Raw genomic sequence first — 12,162 nt, forward strand, 5'->3', positions numbered from 1 at the left:
AGTTTTATTCTGGCTAAGACAACCAACCCCATATATCGCTGTGATTTCCTAGACTCTGGCTTGAAAGTCCTGCGAAATAAAATCGTGTACCTACACAGATCGTTCAGAATACCCCATTTGTATCGGTGATGGCAGCGATACAAATTCTACCGTATGGGAACAGTTGTGTGGCCACTCTGTCAACACATTTTCAAAATCGCGTACCATTTTAGTCTGCGTTTGACAACTACAAAACAGGTATCGTTTTAAAGCTCTGACATTGCTCTTCTTCCTTGCAAAATGTTATACGCGTACCTACACAAATAACCTTTATAACAGTATTTCTAATAGAGATGACGAACATCCACAAAATGATTCTCGGTACTTGAGCGAAATCGATAAACTGGGGGTAGAAATGATCGTCAATATTCGAATATTTGTTCACTAATCGGACTCCTTGTTGGACATGACCTTCTGCAAACACGTGGATTATGTTGACTGTCGAAATTCGTCGAAAGTCACAAGACAGGGGCTTAATAAGCGGCCCAAAACTGCCGATCACACTTGGTGGGTAATTTGTGACCCAGCGTGACCTGTACTGGCGGCAGAATGCCACCGCATATCATGGAAAATACCTTCGGAACGCCACAGAGTGCGCTCCAAGGCCATGGGTTCTGTCATAATATGACAGAAACCCAGGACCTGTGAGGGCAAGTGCGCCGTACTATTAGCGGTATTTGCATGAGTGCTGTGGTGCATGTGGGTTTGTCATAATATGACACTGGCGAATCTGGACTTTACACTTACAGTCACCTAACTTGGAGGTAAGTGTACTACATAGTTTGGTCCAGTAGTAGTAGCCACGCTGTGCCGACGTCGCCCGTTGTCAATGTTTTTGCCTCGCTGACGACAAACTGCTCTTCCTGATAACAAAAATCATCCTCCACACTGCGATGAGTACATGCAACTTTCTTTGTCGAGTTTTTATTGGAAACGTCGTCCATTTTACGATAACTAGCACCGAACTAAAGTGAATTGAAATCTTGCAAGCAACAATCTTTGCGTTTACAAACAAAAATAGTCGGTCAAAATTGGTATATCATTACATAAAGAAATGGCCACAATGTTTTGGTATTTGAAAGGCCGTGCATTCCGGGAGTTACGCGCGCGTTTCGATGCAAGTTAAATGTTATGTAATAAACATAATTGATTTACACCCTCAAATCATTCAGCGTGCCACTGCCATTGGTTAAACACGACTCATGTGTACATATGTAAAAGAACGTGATGATGCCCTCTGCGAATGTGATGATGCCCTCTGCGAACCTGATGATGCCCTCTGCATTTGATATTACATGGATGACGTCATTTTACTTACTGCGCATGCTTTCTGCGCAAAACAAATTGTCGTTCGCTTGTTGTACTTTGCAGTCGGCTGCGAAACCTCATGCAGAGCTGTCACCGGCACAGTTAGACGATATTTTGATGCATTAAACAGCAAACGAACGAAAAATGGCAACAATGAATGCAATTTCTGTGTTCAGCAACTATGCAAGCAACAAATTGATACGCCAACGAGGAGATCGGCAAACTTTAGCGGCAACCCTAGACTCGGCACTGACAACATTTTCGCTGAGGTCTGGACTCAGAAGGCGAATTGTACCTGAAGAAGTTTTTGTGTTTTGTTTCATTGCCATGTTTGCTTGTTCGGTGTAATAAAAATAATACACATGAGAGCTAGGCAATATCACGATTTTTTGCCTGCCCTCGGGCTGTTGGTCATGATTGAATACTGATGATTCCCACGCCTACGGCTCGGGCATCATCAATATTTCGATCATTACCATCATCCCTTGGGCAGGCAATAAATCGTGATATTGCCCTCGCTCTTCATGTGTTATTATTTAATTATTGAATATTTGTTACACAAGCAAAACCTCTATAGAAGTGGCATCCGATGATTTTTTTTTCTTCAGATCTTTCTTTTACATATTCACGGCCCTACACAAAAGAGCACGTTTCAGCTAAAGACTTACACAAAATTATGCAATAACTGTACATTTGAATATGAAATCATTCTGGAGTATGATGTATTTTTTGAAAATGTTAACATATTTTTGCGTATTAAAACCGAATGTCTTTAGTGTATTCGTTGTTGCTTTATTTACTAGATCTTTTTGGTTTATCTTTTGCAGGAAACGTCGTCTTTGGTGTTTTACCATTATTGTTATTGTACTACTGTATATATGGCAGATTTTAATGATTCACTGCTTATTACTGAACAGCTTTCTATTGCCTATAACTTCCTCGATGTTTCATACGAAAATTGCAAGAGCTGAATTCCCTTAAAGTAGTGGATGTCATCCCGATACATCACCCTATATGTTGGACTATTGAATCTCGTTTTGGTGAAAGTACTGCTCTGATAATAGGCGGTAATTACTTTGCCACCAGTCTATGTACTCAGTAGACAAATGTTCCATCGGAATCAAAATCATTCAACAATAACGTGTTATGCCAAGATTCATCGGCACAAACGCTGGAGGTTCGAAATAATTTCCATATGAAAAGATACCTTACTTAAGTTACGAACTGACTGTCATCGGTGTTTGCTCTACAAATACACGGGTGGTGTCATTTTTGCAAAAAATGTGATATTTTGTTCTACCTGATCGGTAGTTTATTTGCTCTCTGGGGAGTCATAAGCCATGAATTTTTGGTAACGCGGTAATTTTCCGCTTTCAGGGTTTAGCTTAGATACATGGTTTTTGTGCCGGCCAGTTCTCTCATGTCATGTTGACAAGTTGAAGTAATTGTTTATCGGAATGTCATGTACGTCACATGCAGCTATACTATCATATGTTTAAACCAATACTCTGTGATCTGTTCTTGTGAGCATGGTTTCAGTATAGATAGGCCATGGATGGTATCGAGATTCGTTGTCGTTAACAACAACCAATACAAATTTATATATGAAGGATATTTTATCATGAATAAAGAGTCGGTGCAGTATTGCGGATCTCGTGTTTAAGTAATCAAATTAAAAACTTGAAAAGAAAATATCATGAAATATCTCTAAAACAGTCGTCCCCGAATTTAATTTCTTTTATATTTTCCACCATCGAATCAACTCATCTTAGTTTCTTCATATCTTCTACAGTCATGGATCCAAGCAGTTGTAAACATAACAGATGAAAAAAGCGATATCGCCGGGGAAAAAAACATTATACTGGCTGTAAGGGTAATGCATACGCATCGAGACCCTATGTATCCATGATAACAGCAGTTAAATAAAATTAGTAATTTTATCCACAGTTTTGACAGGGGAAATACCATTGAATACTATTGTTGTAGAGAATGTTCCCTGATAAATTTTCACAGTATAAAGATGTAAGGTGATTCTCCACGCACTGTTTTCGATGATTTTATCGCTAAACCTACGCCCTCTTCGTTTTATTCTGTTTTTGTTTTTATGACAGCATCATAATTGTAATGGCAGTGAATGTGCATATTTCAGTAAAATCAGTTCATCCCTAGTTAACTGCATTCTGCAGTATGTTTGAAACACTAAGTCTTCGAAAAAGGGCTAAATACTGCGTACGATTACATTTTGTAATAAGCTGACTCAGTGGAGAAAGTTTTCCTAGGGCGAATGTGGAGGTTGGCGACATTGGTTGATTATCCGGGCAATGGAAGACAAACACACACACCAGTACAATAGAGTTCTATGGCTTTATTCATAGAATGGGAACTATGTCCGAGTCCCATCTTCATCTTGCTGATAGCGTCCCTCGCAAAGAATGAATTCCATTTCTCATTTATTACAAATCAGTTTGCTTTCTTATGTTTCCTAACTTTACTCTAAAGTATATTATTGTATCACCACGGTGTTTTCTCTTACATATTTCGGTTAATGCAAATGACCATGATGTACAATCATTCGTTAATAGGAGTTATTGTTAATATATAGGCATTAATTCATACTTGACGCCGAGACTTGGTCTGTTAAGATATTCAAACCAAGCATTCATTCTATTAAGAATTCTTTCAAGAGAATCATCACTGTCGACACATAATTTGATATGGAAATCGGTTATGCAACGTCCAAGAAACTGAGAGCTTAGCGACACTGTAAAATGAGTGCAGCAGTACACAGACTGACAACCGAAATCTATGAAAACAGTACATTGACTGTAATGCAATACAAGTACCGTGATTAACAAATAAGAAAACACGAACCGGAATCTTTTAATAAAAGTAAAAGAATCACACACTTGACACAATTATCGTACGCCAAGTCACAAACAACTTCCGAAGTCCGATTCATAAGTCATTTTACTTGTATTTCATTACAATCGTCAAGAAACAGGAAGATCCTACAAACTTTATACAAAAAATGCGAATAAAAACAATCACACAAGACGTAAACAATCAAACAGTATGATCAATTGCGCTACCGACAAAACTCAACTTGATCCTCCCAAGAACAGGTACAGATATTTGGAATGTTATTTTTCACTGCGGCGTAGCTGAGTTCATACGTAAGTTAACCCTCTCTCCTCATTATGGGATACAATAGGGTGTACAATTATACTTAGAACCTAAGGCAAAATACGGAATAGCAATCAGGGGTTCTTTTTCTCGTCTTGTCGACTTCAAAGCTACTGTAAACTGTGTTTCTTGCTATATACACAGCGATGACGACTTAATTAATGATCTTTTCTCATGCCCAAGATCAACTCTACTCGATAACTTAATCTGTGCATTCATGTTTCTTCATCAGCTCTTTCTCCTTTGTTTTGCTTTCTTCCTTCAACTGGGCAATGAGGATCTGCAACTCGTTTGCAAGACCGGGATGACTTTTAAGCAGTTGATTGACCTGGGAGAGGATGGCGGCTATGCCTTCTTCACGATCATTGGCTATCCCCTTCTTTTGTTCGACGATGTCGTCCTTCCAACTCAAATGCTGCATTGAAAGAGAAGTATACCTTGAGAAAGGCGACTTTTTCGATTATAGGTAGATCGAAAAAAGATGCACTACGGTATGCCACAAAGGACAAGGCTGACAGTTTTGTTCACACACCTTACGAGAAGAGACTTACCATTATTTTCTCTTTCTCTATCTTTAAGCTTCGCATCAGTTCTTCCACATTTTCTTGATCCTGCATGGAAGAGATTGGGGCGCATGTATAAAATGAATACTGGCGAGGAAAAAATAACACCCCCACCCTTCCTCAGTCTGTCTGACTGTCTGTCTGTCTGTCTGTGTCTGTCTGTGTCTGTCTGTGTCTCTCAGTCTGTCTCTCTCTCGCTCTCTTTTGTAAAAGAAAGTTGTTTTTTCTTTACCTTTACTTCTTCCTTTGAATTCGCTACTTCCCTTTGTGAAATGTTTGATTTTGCACTTGCTTCAGTCGTGTCAGATTTCAATAAGGCATCAGTAAAAATCGTTATTTTCTGAAATAAGAAAATCAATTGTAACGATTTCATAATCGGTGTTATTTAACACAGTGTCAAATGGTATTGGAGAATCTATTGAACATCCCTAAAGAAGTGTTCGTCCACTTCGAATGAAATATGAGCTAAATTTATAGTTCTGTGCACCGGGCAGAATACGCTTATGAATTCGAAATGAGTTTGAAAAGTGCTTGCATTTTTGCAGAATGAAGAATGTCAATAACTCTGTCACATATGGTATCAATGCTCGTTAATCAGGTGAATTTTAATTGTGGATGGTTTACTTTTTCCCGACAAAATATTTAAGTGTCAGTATTGGTAAAATACTGGTGACAATGCTCACCGAAAAAATACTTCACTTAACTCTTAAATTACCAAAGATTTCAACCCAGGCAATATGATTGTAACGGCACGTTTATAGTGACAGGCATATCTGTACACAGAGGATTTCGAATTATCCCTGGACTCTGCCTTTCAAGCGATAGAAATAATTTCAGGTTGTATTTCTGGGTTGGAAGTTCTAAAAAAACACGTACGCAACACGTTAACCAATAATTTGAAAGCTAAGATACTTACCTCCGCCAACTCTGTTTTGTAAACGTGCCATATTTGTGGACCTCGCGCACGCTTTTTGTATTCTGTTTCTACATCGTTGATCGCAGATTCAACGTCTATGGATTTTCCAGTATCATCTTCCTCGCAAGAATCCATCAAAGGCTTGAGTTTCTCTTTAAAGAGATCATCGACAATCTTTTTGCAAAACGCATCTGATTGCTTAACATTAGACGCTAGTGATGTCTTCAAATGTCCACCGACACACGTAAGTCCGTTGTCACTGTAGACAGCAATCCTTTCCTGAAAAAAGGGGAAGGGACGTTTGATAAAAATGTAATATGGAATTTCAGCTTATATAAAGCTACTAATATACATTCACAGGTTTTGATTAACGTAGCTTTAGGTTTACGAACAGGTTTACAGGAAACGATCTTTGTGAAGAATATGCGCCTTTCACTATTTCCTATCTTGGCTTTCAATTATTCATTAGCCAAATGTCGGTTAAGATAACCGATTGTGTAGTGTCCTTATTGACATCAGGGAATAGGATGCAACCATCAGTCGAAGTATTGATACAGTGAAATAATTAAGGGTTATCAATCATGAGTGTATTCGAATACAAATATAAAGGGTGATCTTCCAATAATGTAGGAATCTACGCAATATTTTACATTGTCAATCCAAAGTGTAAACAATTTATTTCATACTATGGGTTTATGAAAGAAAGCGGAGAAAAATATCACTTTTGTATTTTATTTCATTATCTCTGCATGATACCATACCAACAATTTCTTCCTGTATATACTCAGGCTATCAGAATCCTTTATGTACTTAGACTTGACGTTGAAGTATTGCATCGCCCGGTCAAGACACGTCTTGTGTTTGTAGACGACTTCGTGGTTTGGGCAAGGAAGAACGGACTTGAGAAACCCGTCCATTTTACTGGTGTACTTATCAAACGCCTTCTCATGAACGTCGTTTAGAAGGGTTTCTACAACCCTAGAACCAATGGAGCGAATGTTGAGGACGCCACCAGACGACGAGAACTCTGACACATATTCTTTGAGTAGCTCGGCGAATTCTGTATGTGTGGAATGTAAACATTAATAACTGCATTTCATTGTTTTCCCTTATCGCCGACACCGACACTTTGACCATGAACATGTTGTTTTAAGATCGCGGACGCCATGTATAACTTACAGATGTATCATATATTGATCTCAAAGCTGAAAACAAAGACTAATTATGACTGTGAAAGACGCCATTCTTATATGACATGGAGTAAATCAGAAAACGGACCCACGATTTCTAAGTTGAAGCTCAAAATATGAACTAGTTGACTAAAAGGTTCTAATAGATAAATGCATTATTCCAACTCACGTTTACCATGGATGTTACCGACGTAAGGCCAGGCTTTCTTTGGTTTCATTAGAATTGCTAAACGGCCGAGCAAACCGTCGACTTCTGCTAGAAAGTCTTTGTCAAGTTTAGAGCGAGTTTCTCTCCTTATGCATGTTGGCTAAGACGTTTTATCGATTGATGGTGTGGAGAGTTTGAAGGCGTCAAACACGGGGAATGACTTCAGCAAAGCGTTGCGATAAGTGTTTCCCTCCTTCACTCTATCGTCACCGTCTCCAGTTTCTTCTTCTAGTTTTAACACCTAAAACAAAGTTAAAATGGCTCCTATTATCCAATTTACGCCGATCTCCCTTAAGAGAGAGGTTAGTAATGCTAGTTGTACATCTGACTATTCATAAAAGTAGATCAGTAAACTCTCGATCGGAATCGGACTCACATCGTAGGGCACCTATTCACTTTGTGAAGACATCACAGTCCTAATTGCTCGGTACAATCCATGATCCAAAGAAGAGTTCGAAAACCGAGCTAATTGTTACAATTGTTCTAACTTTGACCCCTTCAATGGATGTAAAGTTCATACAGCACTCGTACATACATACTCGCTATCGCATTACGCACACAAACCTTACCCAAGCAATAAAAACTATTTGCTAAACTGAGTTTCAAATATACTCATGGGTGCTTGTGTCCATCTTCAGAACTAGCCAACCAGGTTAGAAACGTGTTGTTAAGAAAATGTTGGAGAGATAGACTCAGGAACACGACTCATACGAATATTAAGAGAACCAACGTTCATGACAAGCAGATTGATTATAATCAACAATGCGAGGCCGAAACAGAACAAATTTGGTGTTCATTCGGTCTAATTCACTGGCCTTTAAATTAAAAGAAATGTTTAATTTGCTACATAGAGGAGCAAGGCAAACAGCTTTATAGGGCATATATATATATATATATATATATATATATATATATATATATATATATATATAATATATATGATATATCACAAACTTGATTAGTGAACAGAAAGGCTGATGCTAGATGCACTGCGACATACGACCCCTTACAAAGGTCCTTTGTAAAGGGTCGTAGGTCGCAGTGCGCCGGAGCGCCCGCACACGACTGACTCTTTCAGTCTAGGCTGACGCATGATATAAGAATTCCTGGACCTGTTCTAGGTAATTATTGAAAGAAAGGAAAAACACGATTAGAATTAATTTGACATAATTTTATCTTTATATTTTTTAATTTCTCAAAAGTGTTACGTGCCTAAAGCTGAATCTTGCTATTACAGATTACTCATAAAAAACAAGTATGTAACTTAAAAAGAAAATGAAAAGCGGATGAGCTTATATTTGCAGATTAAATCGACATTACTTCACCATCCAATTACCCCCAAATTAGTTCCAATAGTATTGAAGTAATATTATTAATTGCCAAAGTTTTTTTCTCGAAGTCTGTCATGATGGAACTTTTCACATCAACAAAAAAGAAAAGGAGGTGGTCAAAATATAGTAGGTGACATTTGAACTAACTATACCAACACTTGTAGAGGGATTATGTGACGTAAATTAAGTGTACTTTGATGAGTACAATAATATACACAAGTGGTGCAAAGAAACCATTTGTCTCATGGTACTCACCTCTTCAAGAATATAGTCTTTGATGTCTACTTCGATTTCTTCGTCGCCTCGTGAGATAGAAAACGTCATTGAAACATCACGAAGAAGCCACATAAAATTTGGAAAGAACTTGATAAAGTCCTTTACTTGTGATTTTGTTCCCTTCCCGGCTTCGTCAACATTTATAACATTACCAAGTGTGCCAACCCAACTGAAAAATTGGGAGTGAAGAAAAAGATTGGATTTGTTTTATAGTTGTAATGTCAACGAACTTTAGCACCAAATAAAAAATCTTTTGTGCTTTGAATTGTACGGGTAATAAATAACAGAGAAGCGCATAAATGCCAATTTAATATGTTTCCTGATTGACCTTCCCTGTTTTGAATTTCATTGAACGATAACGTCATTATCTTCAATTTACCTTAAGTTCTTTATATCATGCACAGTCATGGACCCTCTACTGTTGTAGACCAAGACAGACGCCAGCAACGAAACCAAAGAAAACATTTGCAAATCATCTTCACTGTACGCGTCATAGGCACCGAGACCCTCTGTGTCCATGACAAACACGGTAACTTCTACCCCTTTTCGAAGTTTCTTCTTGAACATGTCAGTACTCATCCATATACCTGACGTAAATGAATACTGATAAAGTCACATTCTGGAATAACACTATAGTTTTCTAAGTTATGTTGACAGTAGGATTGCTTATGACACGATTGGAACTAATTTGGGATAAATGGATGGTGATGTAATGCCGATTTCATCTACAAATGTAATCTCATCTGCTTTTCTTTTTACATCAAACATTTGTTTTTATGAGTAATTTGTAGTATTGCAAAATTCAGTTATACGGCACCTTACACTTTTGAGAAATTTGAAAAATATGAAAATCCAATTATCCTAAATTAGTTCCAATCGTGTTTTATTATTGCTGTATAGAACGTTCTCTAATACATGCTTTAAGTGCAAAATGTACGAGCTGATTGTCATCGATTTCGTAAATTTTTTTTGTAAATCTACGCTCTCTTCATTTCAGCCGATCATCTCTTCGCTTTCATTGAAAGACACCGTTATAATTTACTTATCTGTTAGAAATGTGCATCTTTCTATTAAGTCAGAGTAATCCTGATGAACTGCACGTCTCCAGTACAGTGAGACTTTGTATCAGCAAACAATCTTTATAGGGGTTAAAGTACACACCCATGGTCTGTGGTTGCATCTTGCCTGATGTTTTAAAAACACAATCGTGTGGTCTTGATTCAACCATCTGGCTGGCTATGTATGATTTTCCACACCTAGCTGGACCAGTCACCGCTATCGGACAGATTGGACCATCGATGGAACGTAGGATCTGCAGAGCGTCCTCACACACCACCAACTTTCCTCGAGCCTTTCGTTTTTTGACGAGTGTCCCGCTTCCTCTGTCCCACTCAAAGTTGTCCGGGAAGCAGAGAGGAATACTTGTGTGAACTTTATCTTAAAACAGAAAGTGAAAGAGAAAAGTTGGCTCGCTGTATCGCAGATCTTTCTATTAGCTTGTGGAGCTCTAAGGCCTAATTGGCGTTTATCATGGCTGAGGAATTATGAGAAAGGTTTTAATTTTTGCAATTATAAATTACGAAGGATGTTCCCTTTAAACGGACGTACTCACCCATAATGTTTAAAGCGTCGCCTTTTCTGTGTTTCTTATTTTCAATTCTGTAGCAAATAGGAGGAAAACTTACTTGAATGCTACACGTGTGATTTGTAAGTGGTTGAGAAACGCCTTGACATTGTTTCCCTGAAACATAAGTACGTTGGAGAGGTTCTAGGTCGCAGAACATCCTAAGTGACATCAAAACATTTGTCAGGATTGGATACAGTGATGATATCGCCAATGATTATTGTACATTCATTGATGACGAGCAATTTGAGATTACTATACCTCTACTAAGGTTCGACACGCCTTGCTGGAGTATACTCTAACAGAATCATGGATACAACAACTATCAATCACTGTTGTGTGACACAGATAATCTGTGCAATTCATCGAAACTTTGAACCAAGTGACACACACTGTTTGAGTAGGTGACGGATTTAACCTTTTCATGTTAATTACTAGATATAGTACCCAGACAATGGTATTAATCAAAGGGCACAAAGATGGATTCTTGAGTGTAGCGAAGGATATTTTACACAAAGGAACGGAGTTGCAAACGACTAATTTATCGCGCGAATAAATCTTTTACTACACGTATCTCCTATGTCAACAAAAGACCCTAAAAGAATATTTCTATTGCTTGCATTATCAACGATTACAGTTGTAGTGTGTCAGCTACGTGATTTGATGAAATATATCAATAATAAATCATGAAACCGCCGATAACATTCATCTTGCCTTATTGATTATCAGATATGGGGCGCTTTGAATGCCAATAAAGTTAGCTCAAAATATGTTTCAGTTGGAAAAGGGTTGAGTTTTATTATGAACATGCAAATTGGTGTATATCTAATAATGTTCAATGGTTTGATACAATCTTCAGTCACCCATTTTAAAATTTAGAAGATAAAAGACCAGCAAACTCTATTCCTTGTCTCGATATGTATTGTTTTCAACTATTAGAAGGGAATTCGTAATTATCAGTGCCTGTAAATTAAATAATAAACATGAGTATAGGAAAGCCGACTTACTCTGATATTAAAGTTTCGATAATTTTGAATCTTCACAGTAACCACGCTTGCCACAGCACTGTCCTTCGTTCATCTCCCAACAAGCACAAATACCTTAACGGTAAGTGCTTTAATCTATTCTGACTATGGGGGAGTGGCTACAAAGATTTATGGCGTCAGTCCATACCAAAGTGTCTGCCGGGCAAAGTAGTTCAATATGTCTGTGCACATTGAAGAAAATGACCTCTGTATAGCTGTGCATATATAACAACACAAGATACCAGCATTATCCGCTCGTCGTTCAGAGATAAAAACACTTCATCGCACCTGAAATCCAATTCCAATCCTGGAAAGGTTTAAGAGAGCAAGTTTCACTTTAGATCTGTTACATTTTATTGACATCTGTAACAAAGGTGTATCCTTAACTAGCACATATGTTACTTTCACAGTGACTCTAATTAAAGTCTATGTTACAGGTATGTATATATTCCATCAGACAAATGTACCGATTCGTCGAAAAATGAGTAACCTTGTTTTA

The 12,162-nt window shown here is 37.9% G+C and overlaps 2 protein-coding genes across 2 annotated transcripts; both read right to left on the minus strand.

Annotated features, from left to right (window-relative positions):
• Window positions 1-3,692: 3,692 nt before the first annotated feature.
• LOC139125867 (uncharacterized protein PF3D7_1120000-like) lies at window positions 3,693-11,736 on the minus strand. Its single transcript, XM_070691962.1, has 11 exons — window positions 11,646-11,736; window positions 10,627-10,673; window positions 10,176-10,451; window positions 9,394-9,601; window positions 8,994-9,183; window positions 7,369-7,648; window positions 6,771-7,069; window positions 6,010-6,288; window positions 5,326-5,433; window positions 5,082-5,141; window positions 3,693-4,945 (listed from the first exon to the last, which is right to left on the minus strand). The coding sequence occupies exons 6-11, from the start codon at window positions 7,415-7,417 to the stop codon at window positions 4,733-4,735; spliced, it is 1,008 nt and encodes a 335-aa protein (XP_070548063.1). The 5' UTR covers window positions 7,418-7,648; window positions 8,994-9,183; window positions 9,394-9,601; window positions 10,176-10,451; window positions 10,627-10,673; window positions 11,646-11,736; the 3' UTR covers window positions 3,693-4,732.
• LOC139125763 (guanylate-binding protein 2-like) lies at window positions 7,508-10,630 on the minus strand. The gene is made up of 5 exons (XM_070691858.1): window positions 10,627-10,630; window positions 10,176-10,451; window positions 9,394-9,601; window positions 8,994-9,183; window positions 7,508-7,648 (listed from the first exon to the last, which is right to left on the minus strand). Exons 1-5 carry the CDS (start codon window positions 10,628-10,630, stop codon window positions 7,508-7,510), a joined length of 819 nt encoding a protein of 272 aa, XP_070547959.1.
• Window positions 11,737-12,162: the final 426 nt, after the last annotated feature.

Source organism: Ptychodera flava (genome assembly GCF_041260155.1).
Source record: "Ptychodera flava strain L36383 chromosome 3 unlocalized genomic scaffold, AS_Pfla_20210202 Scaffold_26__1_contigs__length_13983176_pilon, whole genome shotgun sequence".
In the NCBI taxonomy this organism is placed as follows: Eukaryota; Metazoa; Hemichordata; class Enteropneusta; family Ptychoderidae; genus Ptychodera; species Ptychodera flava.

Coding starts and splice junctions, on each gene's coding strand:
- LOC139125867 (XM_070691962.1), bottom strand. CDS start 7,417: ATGAAACCAAAGAAAGCCTGGCCTTACGTCGGTAACATCCATGGTAAA. Junction 6,289..6,770: donor TATACAGGAAGAAATTGTTG/GTATGGTATCAT, acceptor CCCTTTTTTCAG/GAAAGGATTGCTGTCTACAG. Junction 4,946..5,081: donor TAGAGAAAGAGAAAATAATG/GTAAGTCTCTTC, acceptor CTTTCAATGCAG/CATTTGAGTTGGAAGGACGA.
- LOC139125763 (XM_070691858.1), bottom strand. Junction 9,602..10,175: donor GATGCAACCACAGACCATGG/GTGTGTACTTTA, acceptor CATTTACGTCAG/GTATATGGATGAGTACTGAC. Junction 9,184..9,393: donor CATGATATAAAGAACTTAAG/GTAAATTGAAGA, acceptor CCAATTTTTCAG/TTGGGTTGGCACACTTGGTA.